Source organism: Gossypium hirsutum, chromosome A06 (assembly GCF_007990345.1).
Source record: "Gossypium hirsutum isolate 1008001.06 chromosome A06, Gossypium_hirsutum_v2.1, whole genome shotgun sequence".
In the NCBI taxonomy this organism is placed as follows: domain Eukaryota; kingdom Viridiplantae; phylum Streptophyta; class Magnoliopsida; order Malvales; family Malvaceae; genus Gossypium; species Gossypium hirsutum.
In genome coordinates, this window is record NC_053429.1 from 3,784,722 (window position 1) to 3,807,501 (window position 22,780).

Below are 22,780 nucleotides of genomic sequence, written 5' to 3' on the forward strand. Positions count from 1 at the left end.
CGAAGTTTAGGAAATTTGCTTAGGTGTCTTGTTGGGAATCATTTGAAGAGCTGGGATTTGGTTATTCCTCAACAAATTTGTGAATAGAACAACTAAAAAGACACCTTCTGCCTATGGAGTCAAACCTCAACGTGTTCTTGATTTAGTTCCTTCGCCACTAGGAACTAGAGTGAGTAATGAAGGAGAAGCTTTTGCTGATCATATAAGACAAGTTCATCAAGAGGTGATGGCTGCCTTAAAAGCAAGCAATGAGGGTTATGCTAATGAAGCTAATCCACATCGTCGGATTAAGGAGTTGAAGAGGGAGACTTAATTCCAGTACATTTGAGGCGACAAGGTTTCTAAATTATCAAAAGTTGAAATCAAAGAAGTTTGGGCCATGTAAGGTGTTGAAGAAAATAGTTCTAATGCTAATGTGATTGAGATGCCACCAGATTTGCACATCCGCCCAGTTTGTAATGTGTCTAACTTATACTCTTTGGAGGGTTTTGAAGGAAATGCTGCTGAAATTTCAAACCAAGTGCATAAGATGTGTTGGATGTGAAAGAAGTGAGGTCTAGAAGGGGTAACAAATATAGGAGGTTTTTAGTGAAATGGTTAGGGAAACCAGCTAGCGAGACTGCATGGATTGGTCTTTTCAAGCCCTTTATTTGCAAGGAAGTCCCTTATATATATTCTGTATGGAATTTACAGCAGCAGATTTTTTATTTGCAAGAAAGTCCCCTGCATGTGCATTTTTATAACAAATTATTAACTTCAATTTTAAATTATAAAAGGTAGCAAATTCCAACTTGACATCTTATAGCATGGCTGCCCTTTCACTTGCAGTTGGCATTATATTATTAGTAAAAAAAATGATTATAATATCATGAAAACCCTACATTCCATTTCATGCCAAGAAAGATTTCAAAAGGTTTGAAGTTAAAAACAACCCACCTTTGCCTTGTTGACTTATTCTTAGCCTCTATCCATATAGCCCTTCTTCATCATCAAAAATTATCTCAAATCTATAACATTATGTTTTTCCTTTCAAATCATTAATTTGGTGTAAGTAACTAGTGCTAGTTCAAGTTTTATATCCAGTGCTCAATTCAATGGAGAAGAGCAAATCTCTGCACATAGTGATGTTCCCATGGCTTGCAATGGGCCATTTCATCCCATTCTTTCGTCTCTCCAAGCTTTTAGCTCTAAAGGGTCATAAAATCTCTTTCATTTCAACCCCAAGAAACCTCTCTAAACTTCCCAAAATCCCACCAAATCTATCTTCTCAAATTTCCCTAATCTCTTTCTCTTTGCCTACGGTTCCCAACTTACCATCCCTCGCAGAGTCTTCCATGGACATTACTCATAACCAGCAACAACCACTTAAACACGCCCTTGATCTGCTACAACCACAACTAGCTTCCTTCCTTCAATCCTCGAAACCTGATTGGATCATTTACGACTACGCTTCTCATTCGCTTCCCTCGGTTGCATCTCAGCTAGGTATCTCACGGGCTTTCTTCGCTGTTTTTACAGCTGCTTGCTTATCTTTCATGGGTTCACCGTCGACGTTGATCGGCAGTGGTGATGACGGTGATGATGCAAGATCAACGGCTGAGGATTTCACGACAATCCCCAACTGGGTTCCTTTTGAATCTAACTTAGCTTATCGTTTGCATGAAATCAATAAATATATTGAACGAACGGACGAGGATAACTTTGGACCGCCCGACACTGTCCGGTTCGGTATTACGATTCAACAGAGTGATGTTGTTATCGTTAGAAGTTCTACCGAGTTTGAACCGGACTGGTTCAATCTTCTAGGCGGGTTATATGAAAAACCGGTGATACCGGTCGGGTTTTTACCGCCGATACTGGAAGAATCCGATGAAATCCAAGATGATGAAAAATGGGCTGCTGTTAAAACGTGGTTAAACAAACAGAGAGTCAACTCAGTGGTTTACGTAGCGATGGGGACTGAAGTTCATTTAAGTAAAGAAGAACTCGGTGAGTTGGCTATTGGGTTAGAGAAATCAGGTTTACCCTTCATTTGGGTATTGAAGAACTCACCGGGGACAGGTGAGTCAGAGTTCGAGATGTTACCTGATGGGTTTAAGGAGCGAGTCAAAGGACGTGGGTTTCTTTACATGGGATGGGCTCCACAAGTGAAGATACTGAGTCAAGACTCAATAGGGGGATTCTTGACTCACTGTGGTTGGAACTCAGTTATAGAGGCATTAGGTTTAGGGCGAGTTTTGGTAATGCTTCCAATGTTGAATGACCAAGGATTGAATGCAAGGCTGTTGAATGAAAAAAAAGTGGGGTTAGAGATACCGAGAAACGAGTTGGATGGGTGGTTTACAAGCGAGGCGGTGGCTGAGTCGGTTAGGTTGGCGGTGGTGGAGGAATCGGGGAAGGTGTTGAGAGAAACAGCAAAAGCCATGAAGGGGTATTTTGGGGATTTTGGGAAGAACGATGGGTATGTGGATAAATTTGTTAGTCAACTTGTGGATTATAGGAAATGGGCAGGTGACAGCAACTGCTAGCTTTTTATATTTGAATAAATATGAGAATATGTGCCAAAGTAATAAAATCTAAAAAAAAAAGAGGGGATTTCCGTCTTGATTGCCTTCTTAAGACTTTGTAAATTCTGAAACTCACAGATTCTAATTTTCAGAAGATTGGCTGCTGAAAAGCAATCATTTTGCAATCGAATATGGTGAAATTAATTATATTTCAACCGATTTAAATTAAATAAATTATTAAACTTTTTATAAAAAAATTATAAATTTCAATTCTATAAAATTTTTAATCCATATCTATATGCAATGTGAACTAATATATTTGTCGATTTTTAATTTAATCCACTGCTAGAATTTAAAAACTTTTATTATAACACTATAAAATATTTTTTCCTATAACTTTTAATTAATTTTCTAAATTTTTTTTTTATAATTTGTATTTTATTTAATCTTGTAAAAATTAGTATAATATAAAAATCATGTAATGTTTTACTTCTAAATGAATTGAAGTCACATCATCTTTCTTTTTTCTGGAGTTGAATTCAAATGTTAAAAATTTCAAATAAATTAAATTTAGAGGGGTTAAAAGTCAAGTCGAGCTTGGGACAAGTAAAAATAGACCTATTTTACTCATTGTCATCCCTAGTAAGGAGAGATTACAAAAAATAGACTTTGGCTTTGTTTACCATTGAGGTTGAAAAATATTTTTCAATCCAACCCGTGATATCAAATAAAGAAAATAGTAAACATGTAGCTTTTTAAACTAAATCTTGATTTAAATTGGTTTCAAAATTTTTAGCTTTTAATTTTAAAAAAGTGTTTTTCAATGAAATTATTCTCATTACCTTCTACTTTATATCATGTAAAAAATAGACATTTTATATTCCCAAAAATAATGGTAAACACTATCAAATTTTTGAAAACACTTTTTGTAACAATTTTCAACATCAATGGTAAACTAACCTTACTTAATAGACTCCAAGTAAACCTGATGGGGAAAGCGTAAAATCAATGCTTTCCTTAAAAGAACTGGTATTTACTTGCTCAATTACCAGTAGTGAAGATCAGCCAATGTGAATCAACTTACCACCACAATCAGAGCACTTGAATATCTTGCCAATAGTGATGGTTGAAAAGAGTAGGGTATTTTTTTTTTCATTCAATTTAGAATCGGGCATGGTAAGCCCATCTATACAATGCTAGGGGGTTGATAGTTCTTGACATTTTGTTGTTTTTGAGAAAACAAAAACAATGAGCTGAGAAAGATGCTGGTATTGATAATACAAATGAATTGAAAACCTACGCTAGTAGTAACCAAAAATTATTTTACATTATGTATTAAATATCCCAATTTCTGTCTCAGCTCATCATGTTATAAACTAAAAGTAAACCTACCTGCCTATCTCTGTAGTGTTACAAAAATGGTTATAAGAAGGCTGTATGTATGTTGGATGGATCATGAAGAAAGAATCATCAGAAGTATTCATCTTCATGCACTATAAAATATATGGTTGAAACTATGAGCCTATAGTTTTCATAGCATTTCCTGTCAAAAAGTGAAAAAAGAAAATGATGAAAACGGAATACAAAATGCAAGATATTTGTTGAAATAAAGTTGAGCAAATCCCTTCTTCTATTTCCTAAATGTTTGCTAAGCACAACTAACTCTTTTGAAAAAATCCTACATGCTTTAAAATTCCTTGAAATATTTTCAAAAAACTGGGTCTTGAATGCATGGAATGGTATGGTTAAAATATGTCATAAGTTAAAATAGGTTAAAATATGTCATAGTCCCTGTATTCTTCATAAATTTAAAATTTAGTCCCTATACTTTTATTTTTAGGAATTTAGTTGTCCCTCTACTTCTTAAATTTTAAAATTTAGGTCTAATAGTTAACACTAGTAAAATTATTTTGTTAAATTCTAACAGTGTTAACAACTTGAATTTATCAAAATAAATTTAACAATGTTAACAATTAGACCTGAATTTTGAAATCTGAAAAGTAGAGAGAGAGACTAAATTCCAAATTTGTTAATTGTACAGGGACCTATGACATATTTTAACCTTTGACATATTATATGTATAAAACCGAGTTAAACCAACATGATATTTTATATGCCAAAGAAAATGGCAGTAGAGACCTTTCAAACAGCTATGCAACATACTTGATCAACATAGGCCACAACAACCACATTAAGCAGGCTTTTATTTTACATGCTGGAGATCAGCTTAACTAAATGCATGCAGTGGAAATAGAAGTTATGAACTGAATTAACTTAATTAAGTTAAATGAATGAAATGATTAAAAATAAACACCAGTGAGCATAATACCTGAGATCATTTTCACCAAGCAGAGCCTAATTGTCAGCCATTGCCATCCTGAATCATAGCTTAGCTTGGTATCGTAACTCTGGTTCTTGGATTCCGAAGAACAATTGCTTTGCGTTGAGGATTTTCTATAGAATATACAAGAAGGTTTCCATCTTTTGTCCCAGCCAAGAAGCATTCTTCTGGAGTCACTGTTAGGGATGTTATTACCTTTCCAACTCCATTATATCTTTTCACAACCTCGAGTGCGTTCATAGAGCGAACCACAACCTGTCCTTGGTCACCAGCACAAACCAAAAACTCACCACATCCACTGAGTTCAACACAGTTAAGGCGCCCGTTGGATTCAGAAGAGGCAAGGTGTTTTCCATTAATAGAATAGAGGTTTAAACTGAGATCACCATCGGCATAAAGTACGATCCGTCCATGCTGAGAAGCTGCAAGTTTTGACAATGCACTGCCAGATGGGTGATTTAAAGATCTTACATATCTTCCATCTCTCAGGGTATGGAAAACACAAGTTCCGTCTTTTGACCCACTAATAACTATGTCAAGCTCCACACTGACATACAAGCATGTAATTATATCATCATGACCACAAAGAATATGAAAGGGAGTTTCAGCAATGATACAGTCCTTACGAGGAACTCTCTTTTCTGGGGATCTGACACGAAGAACCTCCCGCACCATCACCGTAGTGTCATAACTTCCAGTAGCAAGAATGCTTCCATCAGCTGTAACTGCAGCAGATTATCAATTTTCATTAAGACAAGAAAGACTACAAGAAGCACCACTTATAACACAAACAGACAATTTCTAACAAAAGTTACAAAATGTACAAATTTAGGAAGAAGAATTATTCTTATTTCTTCTAATCTGACTACAGCCGTTTAAAGAATAGCAGTAAAAATAAAAAGGAAATAATCTCTAGAAATTAGCCTATCCCTAAAAATTAGTAATTTGATTATGGCTAATAGTACAAGGAAATTCCTAGAACTAAGGTAGAAAATCTGCTTAATTTAAGGAATTCCAACACTCCCCCTCAAGCTGGAGTGTAGATGTTAATCAAACCCAGCTTGCCCATAATTTCTTCGAACATTTTTCTGCTCAAGCTTTTGGTTATCACGTCTGCTACTTCTTGTCTTGTAGGTAGATATGAAACACAAACTTCCCTTTGTTAATTTTCTCCGTAATAAAGTGGCGATCAATTTCCACATGCTTGGTACGGTCATGGTGTACAGGGTTATGAGCTATGCTAACTGCTGCCTGGTTGTCACAGTATAATGTTATAGGTTTTGTATAGGATAATTTTAGTTCTCCCATTAGCCGTTGTAACCACATTCCTTCACATATACCGTGGGACAAAGCTCGATATTCAGATTCAGCACTGCTGCGTGCCACAACAGATTGCTTTTTATTCCTCCATGTCACGAGATTACCCCAAACATAGCTGCAGTAACCGCTTGTGGAGCGCCTGTCATTAACTGCCCCTGCCCAGTCTGCATCAGTGTAGACTTCTATGCTTCGATTTACATCTTTCTTGAAATGCAACCCCTTACCAGGAGTCCCTTTTAAGTATCTCAATATCTTGTAGGCAGCTTCCAAATGTTTCTCCCTAAGAGCATGCATAAATTGACTTATAACACTTACTCCAAAAGCTATGTCCGGACGAGTGTGAGAAAGATAGATAAGCTTTCCCACTAACCGTTGATATCTCCTCCTGTCTACCTCTTCTCCATCCTTATCAGTTCCTAATTTAAGGTTGGGTTCCATAGGAGTCTCGGCTGGTTTGCAACCCAACAGTCCAACTTCAGAAAGTAGATCAAGAACATACTTTCTTTGAGAGATTGAAATACCTGCCTTTGACCTTGCTATCTCCATTCCTAGAAAATATCGAAGATTCCCCAAGTCTTTAAGTTGAAACTCAAGACTTAAGAACTCTTTTAGTCTTTCAATTTCAATAGAATCATCCCCTGTTAATATTATGTCATCTACATAGACAATGAGAATACAGCACTTCCCATTATCCGAGTGTTTGTAGAATAAGGTGTGATCAGCTTGACCTTGAGTATAATGTCTACTAGTCATGGCTTTGGCAAAACGATTAAACCAAGCCCTAGGGGATTGCTTTAGTCCATACAAGGACTTCTTCAACTTGCATACTTGGCCCTTGCTTCCTTCGAATCCAGGCGGAAAATCCATGTAGACTTCTTCGTTTAATTCTCCATTGAGAAAAGCGTTCTTTACATCCAATTGGATCAAAGGCCATTCTAAGTTGACAGCAATTGAGAGAAGCACTCGAATAGTATTCAATTTGGCCACCGGTGTAAAGGTTTCCTCATAGTCCAACGCATATGTTTGAGTGAAACCCCTGGCCACAAGTCTAGCCTTTTATCGATCAATGCTCCCATCTGGTTTAAATTTTGTGGTGAAAATCCACTTACAACCCACGGTCTTCTTCCCAGTAGGTAGTTTAGATATTTCCCAAGTTCCATTGTCTTCAAGAGCCTTTATTTCTTCCAACACAGCTTGCCTCCATTTGGTTGACTTAAGAGCCTTTTCTATGTTTTTTGGAGTTTCTATAGAGTCAACATTAGAAACAAAGGCATTGTAGGATTTTCAGCAGGTTCTGTAGTGGTGGTAGGGCTGATAGAGCCTTGAGGTATAATGAGAAGATTGCTCAAGGTCTCATCTTCACTAAGTATCTCCCCCTGAAGATGAGAGGCTGAAAAATATGGCTCATTTTCGAAGAAAGTAACATCAAGGGACACAAACATCCGGTGTAACGTTGGAGAGTAGCACTTGTACCCTTTTTGTGTAGGTGAGTAACCAATAAAGACACAAGTGTGGGCTCTAGGATCAAGTTTAGATCGGTTAGGTTGATGGTTGTGGACAAATGCTTTGCAACCAAATGTTTTGGTTGGGAGATTAGGAACACGAAACAAGGGAAATTTTTTTTGAAGAGTATGTAAAGGTGTTTGAAAGTTTAATACCTTAGATGGGAGTCGGTTTATAAGATAACAAGTAGTAAGGACAGCTTCTTCCCATAAATACTTTGGTACACCCATAGTAAACATAAGAGCACGAGCCACGGCTACAAGGTGTCTATTTTTCCTCTCGGAAACCCCGTTTTGTTGAGGGGTGTCAGGACAAGAACTTTGATGTATGATTCCTTGCTCAGAAAGATAAGGACTTAGGATAGAATTAAAGTACTCTCTCCCATTATCAGTTCTAAGGGTGTGAATATTTGAATTGAACTGGATTCGAATCATTGAATGAAAATTTTTGAAGACTCTAGAGACTTCGGATTTTTCTTTAAGGAGATAGATCCAACAAACTCTAGTGTGGTCATCAATGAAAGTTATGAACCACCTAGCCCCTGTGATGTTTTTTACTCGACTGGCTCCCCATAGATCACTGTGGATTAAAGAGAAAGGTTGAGATTGAACATAAGGTTTCAAAGGATAAGGGAGACGAGTGTGTTTAGACAGTTGGCAAACTTCACAGTTCAATGAACTTATTTTCTTATTTAGAAATAGTAGAGGAAACAATTTCTTCAAGTATATGAAATTTGGGTGTCCTAGTCTATGGTGCCATAGCATGATAGAATCTTCTTTTGATGTAGATAAGGCCATCCCTTCTTGTGAACTGTTTTTGTTCCAAACATATAAGCCATCATCAACTTTAGCAGTGCCAATCATCTTCCCCGATTCTTGTTCCTAAACCACACAACCTTGAATAGCTAGTGACCCACTGGCTGTAGGAGTCCCGAGTAGTTTATGAAGAGCCTCAAGTTGAGTTTTGGTTAGCCGAAGTTTATGAAGAGTCTCATAGGAATTTTCAGTGTCACCCATGGGAGTAGGGTTTCTAACAGAGAAAACAGAATAAGAAAAGAGAAGAAAGAGCAGGATCTACTGAATTCCTGATGCTCTTGATACCATGTACAAATTTAGGAAGAAGAATTATTCTTCTTCTAATCTGACTACAGCCTTTTAAAGAATAGCAGGAAAAATAAAAAGGAAATAATCTCTAGAAATTAGCCTATCCCTAAAAATTAGTAATTTGATTATGGCTAATAGTACAAGGAAATTCCTAGAACTAAGGTAGAAAATCTGCTTAATTTAAGGAATTCCAACACAAAACATTTACTAAATACAGATTGCCACATCCCAACCACTCGAACTGAGCAATAGGCTCAAGAATGGTAAGAACAAACCCCTCGAAGGAACCCTACGAGTCAACAGCCGAGCGGGCCCCACTCATTATCTGCCATGCCAGACTTCTATCACTACATCCTGTCCGAAGTGACACAAAGCTCATTATAGTGCCACCCTACCTAGACTTATGCCATCATACCACTTGGCCACTTGACTCTAACCCACCAATAATGGTAGGACACATAACACCTCGGGACAAGTAGCTAATGGTATATAAGGCCCAGAACGCATAGACAGAAGAGAGATCCCTTTCGACTCCCACTCTCTCACCCTCCTTCACCTATCATCTCCAGCCACCCAATCCGATGGCTCTCCGCCCTGTATTAAACAGGGTGAACTGTACATCTCTGCTACAATCTCTGCCTTGCACCAATCCATCATCAACACAGATCATCTTTAATCAGACTCAAGACAAGATACAATTCATATCCAAGTATATTCTCTTCCTTTCCTACTTTGAAGTACAACACTTCTTACCATCAGTACTTGAATTTATTCATTTCTCATATTGCTAACATGAACCACTTCTACGAAGAAAGATTGACAGTGAAAGAAGAAACTGGCAAGTTTGAGCAGATTATAACTACCATTAGGAAGTTGAGGTCATATTTTCAAAGAACTTTAACATAAGTTATTCATGTAAAATGAAACTTCAGAAAAAGGTTCCAGATGACTGGGGATACTAGCTGAGATTTGTATAAAACTAAAAACAAGCTTCACATTTCCTTTTTTTGGCAAATTCAGAATGTTCCTTAAAAGAAAAATTACCTGCAACGCAGCTGACAACATCTTTGTGCTGTCGAATGCTTTGAACCATTCTTCCATCACTCAAAGATATGACCTGGAAGCTGTTTTCCCAATTACCACATGAAATTAAAAAGTTCTCGGATGGTGTTTGCATTGTTGCAAAGCATTGTGCACCAAGTTCAACATTTTCTGCTAAAGGACTCCCAATTTTACGAGGAGAAAGAATATCTGAACCAACTCCAAAGAAAGGATCCTGAGAAATTCGAACAAAAATATATCTAAGGTAAGTTCAAGACATCCTAAAGATTCAACTTAAAAAAAGAAACAATATGGTAAAGATCTAACCTGAGAACCTGAGAAGGTGAAATTTCCACCGAATTGGAGTTGGGTTGTCAACCACATCTTAACAGATAAAGTAAGCCCCTGGTTCACAATGACAATGTTCGAGTCCAGTAATCCAACGTACAAAACAGCTGATGGTGGATTACTCATACAAGAAAGAATAGATGTCAAACTAATAGAAGCAGGTGCAAAAGATAGAGGATGAGCAATTGGAATTGGAGGCCCTCTTCTAGGGTGTCTTTTACAGAAAATCTGGATAGGCGTCTGACCAAAATTTGCAATCTGATCTTCAATTGCTGATCTCTGGAGATCATCATCCATGGTGTCCAGATCTACAGCACCTTCATAAGTTAAATAATAGAAGATATTTGCAGCCTGCAAAATCCATTAATTTTAACTGAGATCAGTTTGGATACAAAAGATAAAAGAAGAAAATTGAGATATAGTTGTTCACAGGATACCTCTACTGCTGGTTTACCACGCTGCTTGTAACCAAATATCAAATCAATCCAGTGGTGGAGATTTGAGCTAACATACTCACTTTCTAGGGCTTCTCTATTTTTACTTACGAACAATTCAGGTGAACCCTACAACAAAGCGAAGATAAGTTTTTCATCAGGATAAATTTACCTCAAATTAACAAGGATTCTTTAGCTCAACAAGTGAAGGACTCAAGGGGAGCTTAATTTGCAGAGAAAGCAAGTCTTAAACAATACAATTATGTACTTGGAGAGAATCAGATTGAGGATAAAACAAATTTGATATGATAAGAACTATAATACAAAGCATGTAAATATATTATAAACAGAAACTGTTAGGAATTAGTTATAGAAGTCTCTATCACCTTGCCACAATTTAGATACATTATATACCTTGTAGCACAACCATCATATTTATTCCTCGGTTAAAATATGCCATAGGTCCCTGTACTCTTAACAAATTTGAAATCTAGTTTCTATACTATTATTTTAAGGAATTTAGTCCATTTACTTTTCAGATTTCAAAATTTAAGTTCAATTGTTAACATTGCTAAAATTATTTTGTTAAATTTGTTGATGTGACAATTTGAAAAAAAAAAAAGACTCACTTGGTAAAAATGTAACTAAAAATATGACGTAATGAACTTGGATTTAACAAAAAAATTTTAACAGTGTTAACATTTAGACCTGAATTTTGAAATTTGAAAAGTAGAGGGACTAAATTCCTAGAAATAAAAATACAGGGACTAAACTTCAAATTTATGAAGAGTATAGGGACTTATGGCATGTTTTAACTTTATTCCTCCTATACAAATCCAACAACAATTCTGGCTACAAGATGATTCGCAGATTGACCAAGTAGTTTCATAAGGAAGGTCCCAACAACATAACACAATACAATATTTCTGACTACCAGATAATCCTCAGATTGAACAATTAGTTCCTGGAGGAGGATCCCATCATCATATAAACAATAGGACAACCATAAACTCTGAAATGTCCTTGAATCAGAAACAACCTTTTGAGAAATCAAACAGACCGTTGACAATGTCTGAAACGTGACATTCTCGAGGGGAATTCACATACCTTAGCCCAGGGAGGAAGAGAAACATCACTTATGAGTTCACCATCTTGTTTCACCCCAAGATGATAAGAGTTTGAATTGATCAGAAACTCAGGCATGTAAAAGAACTCGGGAATCAACTCCTTCACGTCACTTGTATTAGAAAGGCAATTCTTATATGTTCCTTCGATGCATTGAAAAAGACGATCTGCATGGTCAAATTTACCACCCTGATGAAAAATTGATGAATTAGTGAGGCTTGCATGCTATGAATTGACACGCCAGTTAACTGATAAACAAGAAAAGGTTAGAAAACCAAATTGCATACAAGACATAATAAATGAAAATGAATATTCTTCATATGTCAGTATTTGATCCATATTTAAAGCAATCATACCTATGAAAAATACATAATCATCAGACTTTGTATGACTACTGCAATCACTTTTACTCCCTACATTTTTTGTCGTTAGAATATAGGTGAAAGAATTAATTACTGGGTTCACACAAAACTCCAGCATTTACTTGCCCTTTACAAACTAAATGCTAATAACCATTTCATAACCTTTATTCATAAATGCAATTGTTATATATATATTGAAAAACCTAAGTATGAAGTTCCATTAGCAATGGAAACTTTTCAAGTAATAATTTCAGATGTACTTAACTTTCCTCCATATGGAGGGAGTACTTTTCTGCTTGCTATCAGTAAAAAAAAAAAGGCGCATTTTGCAAAGATCAAACCAAAATAGGTGCTTTTAAAACTGTTTTAGTGAGTACTCAGAACATCACTGCAACAAAGAAACAGCAGATCACCGCATACTCTTGTTACCCTTTTATATTATTACTATTAGATTAGACAAGGTGCTGCTTTAAATAACAGGCTTCGCATGATTGAAAAAAGATAACCTGAAAATTACGGTGAAGATATGAGAAAGGTTCCATTCGAAGGAGGTAATAAAGCACAATCCCCATGCTTGAGTAATGAGACCCATAATAGAAACTGCATTAGGAAGTAGATGCAGAGCAACACATTAGACAAATTACCTGAAGCAAAATCTATAGAAAGAAATGAAAAATGTCCTCAAACTATGATTGGAGGTTACTTGGGTATATCGGGATCACAGAAGTTTTGATATCTGTCTTCAAACACCTGAATCATGAAGCAACATGTTGAGATATTGGAATGAGAAGAGAAAGGTGATATAGAGGAGTGAGCCAAAGAGAAGTGACCTCAAACCGTTTTGAGTCCAGTGCTCCAACAGGCTTGGAGAGATCCCGAAAAGTTGCTGACTTGTTAAAATCAAGAACCTCAGATGAGTAATCAGCCAAAACCCAAGGAAAGACAGGATACTGACTCAAATCATTATAAGATCTTCCTGAAAGTGTGTTGAGAATCATCAAATAGTCAAAGTTCGTTATATCCCTTCTCTTCCATCTCTCTCTAGCAGTTTCTGCCATTTCCACTGCCACACGTCTATCAACAAATGAAATAATGCCACTCTTGTCCCTACTACTTCCTCTGGGAAACAACAGCTCATTTCTGGTAGAAACTATCAGGGTTCCAATCTCTTTTGCATTCTTTTGTGAAGCAAAGTTTATAAATATGGGAGCAATAGAATCACTAAAGAAAATTTCAACTGCATTGTATCCAAGCAAATACCGAGTCCAATGAACAGCTTTTATCTATGGCCAGCAAAGCAAACAAGAAGATATCAAAATGGAGTAAGCATACAAACAATACAGCTAAAGAAAAATTAATGGTTCCCTACCTTGCCAATATTCCATCTCCGATGACGCTTAACAGTTCGTAATTCCTTCTTATGCAAATCTTCTGCCTCCATATTGTCAGGAGAAGTCCCCTTATCAGAAAACATACCAAGATGGATGGACCAATTAAAAGACTTTGGCTTGTGATCAGCCTTTGCGGACTCGGAAAGGCTTGATTCATTCAAGCTCTTGAAAACTGAAGACCCCACAGTACCTTCAACCAAAAATTCACCAAAGAAATGCAAAACATCTTTCATGACTGCCAATCGACCTGCCAGTTTTCTTTTTGGGGCTACAAGCACACATGGAACTGACATAAGAACCTGCAACATCAAACCACAAATTACCAATGAAGTAACTTCAGATGTTTTAATGAGAAGAAACATAGCTTGCTTGTTCCCATGATAAAGATAAGATATACCTCACTAGTTTCTGTTTCTTGAGAAGGTGATGAAAGCTCTTTTCTATCTGGCACAATGTCAATCTGATCACTACTGCTTTTAATAATTTCTGCATTGTGAATGTCAGAAGGATCATCAGGTTCAGCACCACTCTCAGCAGGTTCTGAGCTGCCGTCATCAGTTATCCTGTGTACTCCTTTGAGCAGAAACTTCTTCATTTGCTCAGGAATGTGCCCCACAAAACTCGGCTTGCTCTCGCTACTTGGCAGAGTAGCTTCATTACAAGGAGAAGTGGAAGGAGGATGACACAACTTTTCATCAAAATGATAATTCTGCCTTAACTTTGGTCTACGCCGCCATGTATCTTCGGTCTTATCAAGTTTCCAATGTATCACAGCACCATTAGGAAATGGATTAGCAGACCATGGGCCCCTTTCATCGATCAAAGTACGAAACATGTGCATCCATTTTTCCTGTCCGAAAAAAAATATTATTTGCAAACATATGAGCACAAAATCCAATATAATTAATTCATGGAAGAACAGCAAAAGAAACAAAGACAGAGACAATTAAAGAAGTTAAGGACCAAAAGAAAGGCAAGTTCTACAATAGAAAAACTATTAGCATACAGCAACATTTTGCTGCTCCTCCTCATGGGCAAGCAGGAATGCAGCCCTTCTGCTCTCATCTGAAGCAAGAATACTGTGTAAGCTACTTTGTATCTCGTCTTCAAATGTCTTCTGGGTATTAATTTCTGAAGAGGAATTTTCATCCATTTTAGCACGAAGCTCCTGCAAGTGTCTGCTGCGGTCAGATTCCAACATCTTCACATACTTGGACTCATCAGTAACCTGAAATGAGAAAGTAGAGAACTGAATGGTGGATAACCAGCAAAACATTCATGGAAGTTCCTAAGCCCAGGAGATGACAAATTTGAAATTTAGAACAAACCGCAGAAAGCACTCGATCCTTCTGAATTAGATTGTGCAAGGAGCCCGTTTCTCTTGAGAGGCTGCTTGTATTGAATAAGTCATCCCTACCAATCATGCTAGTAGCAAGCATTGACTTCCCAGAATTTACAGTTTCTCGAATCACATGTGCTATAACATGAAAACGAGCACCATCATCCAACTTTCCATACCGGGATCGTACAAGAAGCAAAGACCTGAGCACAATGTTATAAGGCAAGAAAAAATTACTAATCTATATCCTTCCTCAAAACTAATATAACCAGTTGTATAACAAAAAATTTGGAGACTTGGGGCATATGGTAAACACTAATACCAGATGAAGAGTTGCAGTCTACTCTTGCTTTGCTCATCATCAGTGCCCAAAAAGGAAGGCAGAAGTGAGATGAACTGCTGGACACAGCGTGATGCTCTTTCTAGGGAAGCTCTGCAGAGATATATGATTAGTAGTCGAAATACAATTCTTGGACACCTTTCCCCCCTCAAAGCCATGGCTTTATCAGCAACTTTGTTTTGTTTTCCACTCAATGCATTGCCAAAGCCCCCGGATATAACAACAGCAGCCATTTCTGTGGCAGGGATATTAAGAGATTCTACCAAGTCACGTGCTCTTTGGCCAAAAGATGGACCAACTGATACTGTAATTCTAGGCAGCATCTTGCTTGGACCCTTCCCATTCATCTCACTAATAACAATCCATAAATTGTCAAATAAGTTCCACCACTTATCATTAGTTATGTCATCTTCACTTGTTATTGATTCCTCAGAAGCCAATGCGTTTCTGACAATGAAAAAGATTCACACAAAATACAAAGTTATTTATCACTTGACATCTTATATACCCACATGATGATGTATTCAATTCTAAGGCTCACAGGAAAAAATAATTCAAACACAGTTTTGATAGTGCAACTTAAAGATAAGCAGCAACTGCTTTGCCAATAATCGATACATGTGAAATCACGAATTCTACATCTTAGCATGAAATATGAATATTCAACTTTAATGAAAATGAGACCAACTTGATATTCCTTATTCTGTTTGAGATATTGTAGATGCCATTTGTGCAAAAGAACAAAATGCCAAGTGATGGCACCCTAGATCATCTCAGCTAAAGCACAAACAAATGATATAAAATATATCAGTTCCAGGGGCAAAGAATGAAACCAAGCTAGCAGTACCCAGACACTTTGTCATCAAATTCTCCTCGCAAGACCTCATGCAACAGAGTGGTATAATCTTTCTGGCCTTCTACCATTAAAGAATCCAGAAAAGAGTCCGAACTAATAGCTGGAAACTGTAAGAAATAAAGATATCAAATAAACGTCATACTTAAGTGGACTAGCAAACTTCTCTAGCCTAAAATATTTATATAAGAATAGATGTAATGCAGTCAAATTCTTGAGTAAAATGATACCAGAAGTTTAATTCCAGCTTCAGATATAAGCATCTCATCAACCAGTCGCAGAAAGTATAATGTGTTGTCACGACAAGGCTGTGAACTAAAAATATTCTCCTCAGAAGATAAATCTACCAGCCTTTGAATCAAGTTGTCATATATGTCATAAAGAAAGTCTTGGCATGATATGCCACCCTGACAATGACAGAAATCAAAGTAAATTATCCATCAATGGCTAAAAAAAATTATTAAGTAGATTAAAATAAATACACTTTGTAGCATGGCAAGAAAATTTGACATACTTGCTCACAATGAACAAGAAGAAAATTTACAGTTTCCTCTAATCTTTGCCAGCCACTTTTTACAAATTGTATGTAATGACAAAGCACAACAGAGAAAACCTTCATCACAAGATTTTTCTCATTTGCCTCATAGTCACCACAATATCTTGAATCAGGCCTATAGGGTTTTACAATGTCAAGTGTCACAGAAGCTGTTAACCAAGCATTCCAACCATATTCCTATCACGAAATTTGAATAATTAGAAACACTTTTAAAAGAAGACACTGAACAGAAAAATATGAATAATTAATTGTATGCAGTACCATTAATGCCTCTATATTCAAAGTATTTGAATCAAGAAGTTCAAGTAGATCACTAATTATTTTCATTCTTGCAGAAGCATCTTTGCAACCAGATAGGAATCTGAAAATCAGAACCAACATCTGAGGAAGGAAAAAATGAGAATTTTTGCCTCTGCTTCTCTGCTTGTCCGTTGTACTATTTTTCTGTAACACCTGTAAACAAACAATTTCAAGGAATAGCTAGAACATACTAAACTAATAGAAAAATGAGGAGAAATTTCCATGATTGGTCTATCACCTGTTTGGGGCTAGCACCACCTAGAAGAACATCAAACAAGGTTGCACACAAATTATCCGTCTGTGGGAATTTAAACAACCTGTCAGATATAACTGAGAAGAGTGGTTGCAACCTTGAGCTGACTTTCTTGTTGTTTTCTGAAAGAGGTTTTGTTCTTCCAACTGCAAGATTGAAAAACCTTGTCGCCTTTTTCTCCGATGGGAAACCAACCAAAAGTCTTCCTATAAATTGCAAGCTGAGCAACCTGATAGGTTCATATTCCCTATATGAAACAAAATTGGAGGGTCACTATAAGACTTTAGCTCTTAGCCATTGATTTAAAACAGACCATGTTTATTGTTTCACATCAAAGCAATTCCAGCCATTCAGAAGAAGGAAACACGTTAATTAATGAAACTATAAGCTTAGCTATCAGAATACAAAATACTTAATCAAGCACTTGCCCAGAAACTTGAACATTTTCTGCAACAGCATACTCTTCTAATCAGCAGTTGGAACAAACAAAAATAGTTAAAATTTTTCAACAAAATTGCAGTACACAATAGCGTCACTACATAGTGGAAAACAGAAACGTATCAAACAGGACATTGTCTCTCATGCCAAAAGTTTGCACATTTAACTCTTAATCCTTAAGGCATACCTCTGTAGCAGATTGACAAAAATGCGACAGCCACCTATCAGATTTACTTGTTCAAGGAAGGACATAAGTAATGGTTTTTGAGAAACAGCACGTATAACCATATTTAAAATATCCTCAATGCACGTCATATCATTGCTTGTTTCAAAAAAAGCTATAAGAGCTTTTATATCAGCTGGTGCAATGCTTTGCCTGCATACAACAGTTTTGTACCCAGTAAAAATAATAATGTGTTATATGTGTCGATTAAATTACTCTACATCAGGCAACACCAGATGCTCTCACCTGAGGCTCATTTCACCAAGACTTAATAAAAGAAGACGAATTTTTTTTATTTCTTCTCTACTAGGTCTTTCTCCAATAATTTGTTTAGTAATAGGATGTAAAAGAGGTTGGCCTCCAATTGCAAACCGAGATTTCACATTATCCCAATAACACTGCCTTATTATGTCAATAACACGAGGGAACTGGCACAAACTTTTAAGCAGCCTCGGATCATTATCAAACTGTTCAATGAGAAACATGTATAGTTCACGTTGCACCTTGTAAACTGTGTACAGCCAGGTAAGGGGATTAAGAAAAATAGAAGATATGATTTCTTCTATGAGCAGCTCTGCCAATCCTAAAGAGGAAACTGGAAACGTCAAAAGATGTATGATACATTGTTAAATGGTTGTGAAAGGAACTACAAAATCATAAAACTATAGGGTTCATCATACATACCACAGGAAGATACAACATTAAACAAATTCTTCAATGCAGAGAGAGTTTCCATATTGAGTTGCTGAGGTGGAACTGATTGAAATAAAAATCCCAGTATTGAAAATCCAGAAAGAAGATGCATCTGTTGTTGATTTGCTAAGTTCTCATCTAAGACAGAAGCAACAAGCTCAATAACTTCAGCGGTCAGACGCTCTTTTGCAACTGGGAGGACTAGTGTTCTTTCTAAAACTTGAATTTCATCATTTTCATATCTATCAGACTGAGATATAAGAGGGAAAAACACAGAAACACCTCCAACACAGTAAATTATCTCTTTGAACAAGCGCCGGGAACATAACTGTGTACCAACCTTTATAGTTGCTTCAAATAAATTCTTATCCAATGCATGCTCCAATACAGGTGAAACATTAAACAATTTCTTGCCATCACTTGCCTGAAAACAGAAGTCGATATTTAGGGTTCTGCTATACAAAAGCAGATTTACCTTTAAGACAAATGTGTGTATGGATGCATGTTCCGAAAAGGTAGAGATAAGGAACCTGTGCATTGAGCCCAAACACAATTTTTGATGCAAGACCATCTTTTGCTTCAAGAATTCCACTAGGCAATGGGTTACCACCAAATGCAGTAGCTTCATTATCCAGGAAGGAATACATATAGCTCGGTCCAAGGGAAAATACAGCCTTAACTTGCTCAGAGGAAATGACATCAGCAAACAAATAAAGTGGACCGATCTGACCAAAAAAAGGCAAAAAATCCGGGTTGGAGTTCCGTGTATTATCTTCACTTTGAGGCCATACCATTTTTGTACCAATGGAGCAGTTAGTCAATAATTCACTGACTTTTGCATATCTGAGGCATGAATATGATGGTCAGGGAACTTACCAGGGTTGACGAACTATGTACACTCGAAAAATGTTTTAATGATAAAAAAAAAAAAAGAATACGAACTGAGAATGATTAAAGGTGGCATGTTACCTGCATCTTTCAGAAGATACAAGATTGCCATCAAGATAACATCTAAATAGGCTACCCCCAGAAAATGCTCTTCCAATGGTATGAGTAATACAAAGAAAGTGCCATTTCCTCTTGATTAGATTAACATGTGTCTGAATAGAATATTGTTTCAGATTGATAGACTGTGAAGGACATGAGAAGTACATCAGCAACTGCATGAAATTGGCAGTAATGCACAAGCCATAAAGTGAAGAGAAAACAAGCCAATCCTTTTTGTCTAGAGTAATTTGTGCTCGGGGTGGAGAAGGGAACTTCTTTTCTAGGTTAAAATATGACATAGGTCCATATACTCTTCACAAATTTGGAAGTTAGTTCCTCTACTTTTTAGATTTCAGAATTCAAGTCCACTTGCTAACACTTACAAATTATTTTTGTTAAATTTGTTAGTGTGACATTTTGAAATAATAATAATAATACTCACTTGATAACCATGTAACTAAAAAAAATGATGTAGTAATGAACTTGAATTTAACAAAAATAATTTTAACACTGTTAACAGTTAGCCCTAGAGGGACATATGGCATATTTCAACCGAGAATATGAATTAAGCTTTGGAAGAACCTTTCTAGAAACAAACATATAACACATCTTTTACCTTATATAGAAGCTTATCTTTTGCTACTGCTGCTAAGAACCCTCTTCTATTTTCAGTGAAGAAATTGAAAAGCCCCATTGTTCCATTCTTGGGGAAGTCCTCCACCCTAAGCCAACATGAAAAAGAAAAACCCTTGTACAGAGGCCAATGCACAGGTGTTTTAATTATGATTCCCTACAAATATATATATAGGAATTTAAATACCAGTTACAAATTAGTCAAGTGACACAATAATTGAATGCGAAAGGTTCCAAAAGGACTTGTAACAATATGAATATCAGAAGAAATTGTAAGGGCTTACAGAGTCATTTCCATTGAGATCAAAGAAGGTAGTTGGTCCTTTCTCATTTAACATTGATAAAACAGTAGTCAACAATAATGAGCAGTATTGCAGTTGAGTCCCCACTTTCTCACTTCGAAGGAGAGCGAAAATCTTGCGAATATCCTTCCCGGATATGCTATAACCACCGATAACCTGAATCAATTGTGCAATTTTCAAAATGACACTGTCATCACCTTCTTGGACAAACCAGTCAAGAAGAAAATTAAGCATTCCTGCCACGACACATGAAGCTCGATTGGAAAGGGAATCCCTAAGCAGCTGTTGAAACACACCGAGACCATAATGCCGCAAAGATTCACTGCTCTGGGCAATCACAAAATAGCAAGTAATGACATCAAATTTAAACAAACTACAGCTTATATATAGTAAGAATCATCTATAAAGAGGAAATTTAGTAATTATCACATACAGAAGAAACAAGCAAGAAAAATGAATTACTAACCTTCTGTAGGACACTCAAATACAGTATGATCACATCTTCATTCTGAATTGAAGGACCAAAGAAATACATGTGAGAAGAAAAAACAGTGGCTCCATGTGGAAAATGACAAAAAGACTACAAAATTAGTTCACATGGTCAGACAATAGAGATGTAACTAGCTGTTAATGCTACGAGCTATCTGCTAAAGCCAAAAGATCAGCAGGAAGATTAGGCAAAAATATTAAATTCAAAAAATAGATGAGTCCGAACTTGAACATTCAACGCCTACTTGGTATGGTGTTTTTAGTAAAATTTATAGTGTTTTATATTATATTATTTAATTTATAATATATAAAAAAATTATAGTAATATATAATACTACTTCAATTTAAACATTAAAAATGTTCAAGATGATTATATCTAAAAATTTAATAAATAAAAAAATATATCTTTATTAAATATTAAATTAAAAATAATTTAATTTTTTTTAAAATAATGAGTGGACTTAAAAAATAAAGGCTCATATTTTGGTTTGGGTCGGGCTTAAACAAATATAAAATATATTAATATTATGCTTAAACTTGATGTGAAACTAGCTCAACCCATGAACATTTTTAGATCTAATAATGTATCAAAGAGACATTTCAGAAAAATAAAATCACACCTTTATATGAGGGTTGTCTTTTATATCAAATTTTCCATCAACTAGCATATCAAGAAGTGCATTCAAAAGTGCTTCACTTGGATGCCATTGACAAAAGTCTAATAGCAAACTTTGCAATGTCTGATAACCCTTTCCAACAAGAGCTCTAAAAGCTTCCTGTAAAAATAAATAAATATAAAAATGCACCATAAAATGAGAATAATAGAAGAATTCCAAATGCATCATTACATATAGTAAAGCAAACTAGACCTTGTGAATGGATAAGCATAAATAAAAGTCCTTTACCAAGAAATATCACTTTCTTTGCACCCTTAAGGAAAAGCATAGATAAAGGATTGGTTAAATTTTTCTATTAGTCCTTGTATTTTGCAAAAAAATATGAATTTAGCTCATGTACTTTAATTTAGTCATTTTACTCTTTAAATTTTAAAATTTCACTTCTCACCAAACTATAACTATTAAATTTATAAAATTAAGTTCTACTATTTTCAAAATCTGATGCAATAAATATATTATTATACGTGAAATGTCATGTCCGCTTATTATTTCCATATATTACTCATTACTAATCTAGTTAATGGATCAACGACTGTCATTTGTGTCAAGATTGGAATTTCAAATTTTGAAAAGTATAAGAACTTAGAATGATCCAATTGAAAAATATAAACTAAATCTAAGAACTTAGAATGATCCAATTGAAAAATATGAACTAAATCTACAAACATATGCATAGTACATAACTAGTAATTAAATAACGAATTTAACTACTACTATTTAGGTTATGACTAAAATTTCAAAATTCAAAAGGTACATACACTAAAATTGATCACTTCAAAAAGTACAAAGACTAAATCTGCAACATTCACAAAGTATAATGACTAATAACAGAATTTAACCTAAAGCATTCAATTATTCCAAAAAAAACTAACCAACATGGAAACAAATAAAACAAAAAAATGAAATGAAAATTACCTTTGAGGCATCATTCCTTGCAAGCAAAGAGGTAAGAGTTTGTAAGACAACCAAAACCAACATCTCTCCATGTGCTTCATCAAGAGTGCCATTCAATAAAGAGACAACATGCAAAAAGCATCCTCCATCTCTAAATAAAGCTTGGTAATGCTGATACAAACATCAAATTTGTAGGAAAAATTCAATTGCCAAGTTGCCAAAGGGACACACAACTTTTAGGGTATGCTTGGTTGGATGAAAAAGTGGAGAGATGGAAGGAAAAAATGAAAAAGCAAAAAAGGAACTAAATCTTAAAGTATGTTTGGTA

The 22,780-nt window shown here is 35.8% G+C and overlaps 2 protein-coding genes across 2 annotated transcripts in view; one reads left to right on the forward strand and one right to left on the reverse strand.

Moving 5' to 3' along the window:
- The first annotated feature begins 880 nt into the window (after positions 1–880).
- On the forward strand, positions 881–2,603 carry LOC107941555 (UDP-glycosyltransferase 91C1). The gene has a single exon (XM_016875109.2). The coding sequence runs from the start codon at positions 1,095–1,097 to the stop codon at positions 2,526–2,528; it is 1,434 nt and encodes a 477-aa protein (XP_016730598.1). The 5' UTR covers positions 881–1,094; the 3' UTR covers positions 2,529–2,603.
- A 1,027-nt stretch (positions 2,604–3,630) lies between these two features.
- LOC107941554 (BEACH domain-containing protein B) overlaps positions 3,631–22,780 on the reverse strand; it is a 48,299-nt gene continuing 29,149 nt past the window's right edge. The window contains exons 13-41 of the mRNA XM_016875108.2: positions 22,474–22,623; positions 21,502–21,657; positions 20,859–20,900; positions 20,375–20,719; positions 20,074–20,247; positions 19,440–19,600; positions 19,001–19,313; positions 18,462–18,894; positions 18,024–18,360; positions 17,742–17,930; positions 17,102–17,363; positions 16,825–17,016; positions 16,522–16,740; positions 16,238–16,414; positions 16,002–16,117; positions 15,137–15,601; positions 14,804–15,017; positions 14,482–14,703; positions 13,873–14,325; positions 13,454–13,774; positions 12,915–13,367; positions 12,788–12,834; positions 12,591–12,684; positions 11,705–11,911; positions 10,601–10,726; positions 10,143–10,514; positions 9,819–10,050; positions 4,837–5,573; positions 3,631–4,050 (exon numbers count right to left, since the gene is read on the reverse strand). Coding sequence (XP_016730597.2) covers positions 4,897–5,573; positions 9,819–10,050; positions 10,143–10,514; positions 10,601–10,726; positions 11,705–11,911; positions 12,591–12,684; positions 12,788–12,834; positions 12,915–13,367; positions 13,454–13,774; positions 13,873–14,325; positions 14,482–14,703; positions 14,804–15,017; positions 15,137–15,601; positions 16,002–16,117; positions 16,238–16,414; positions 16,522–16,740; positions 16,825–17,016; positions 17,102–17,363; positions 17,742–17,930; positions 18,024–18,360; positions 18,462–18,894; positions 19,001–19,313; positions 19,440–19,600; positions 20,074–20,247; positions 20,375–20,719; positions 20,859–20,900; positions 21,502–21,657; positions 22,474–22,623 — 7,149 coding nt within the window. The 3' untranslated portion in view covers positions 3,631–4,050; positions 4,837–4,896. The remainder of the gene's footprint in view (positions 4,051–4,836; positions 5,574–9,818; positions 10,051–10,142; positions 10,515–10,600; positions 10,727–11,704; positions 11,912–12,590; positions 12,685–12,787; positions 12,835–12,914; positions 13,368–13,453; positions 13,775–13,872; positions 14,326–14,481; positions 14,704–14,803; positions 15,018–15,136; positions 15,602–16,001; positions 16,118–16,237; positions 16,415–16,521; positions 16,741–16,824; positions 17,017–17,101; positions 17,364–17,741; positions 17,931–18,023; positions 18,361–18,461; positions 18,895–19,000; positions 19,314–19,439; positions 19,601–20,073; positions 20,248–20,374; positions 20,720–20,858; positions 20,901–21,501; positions 21,658–22,473; positions 22,624–22,780) is intronic.

Bases quoted from the DNA above. Each gene is read 5' to 3' on its own strand.
- LOC107941555 (XM_016875109.2), top strand. From the start codon at position 1,095: ATGGAGAAGAGCAAATCTCTGCACATAGTGATGTTCCCATGGCTTGCA.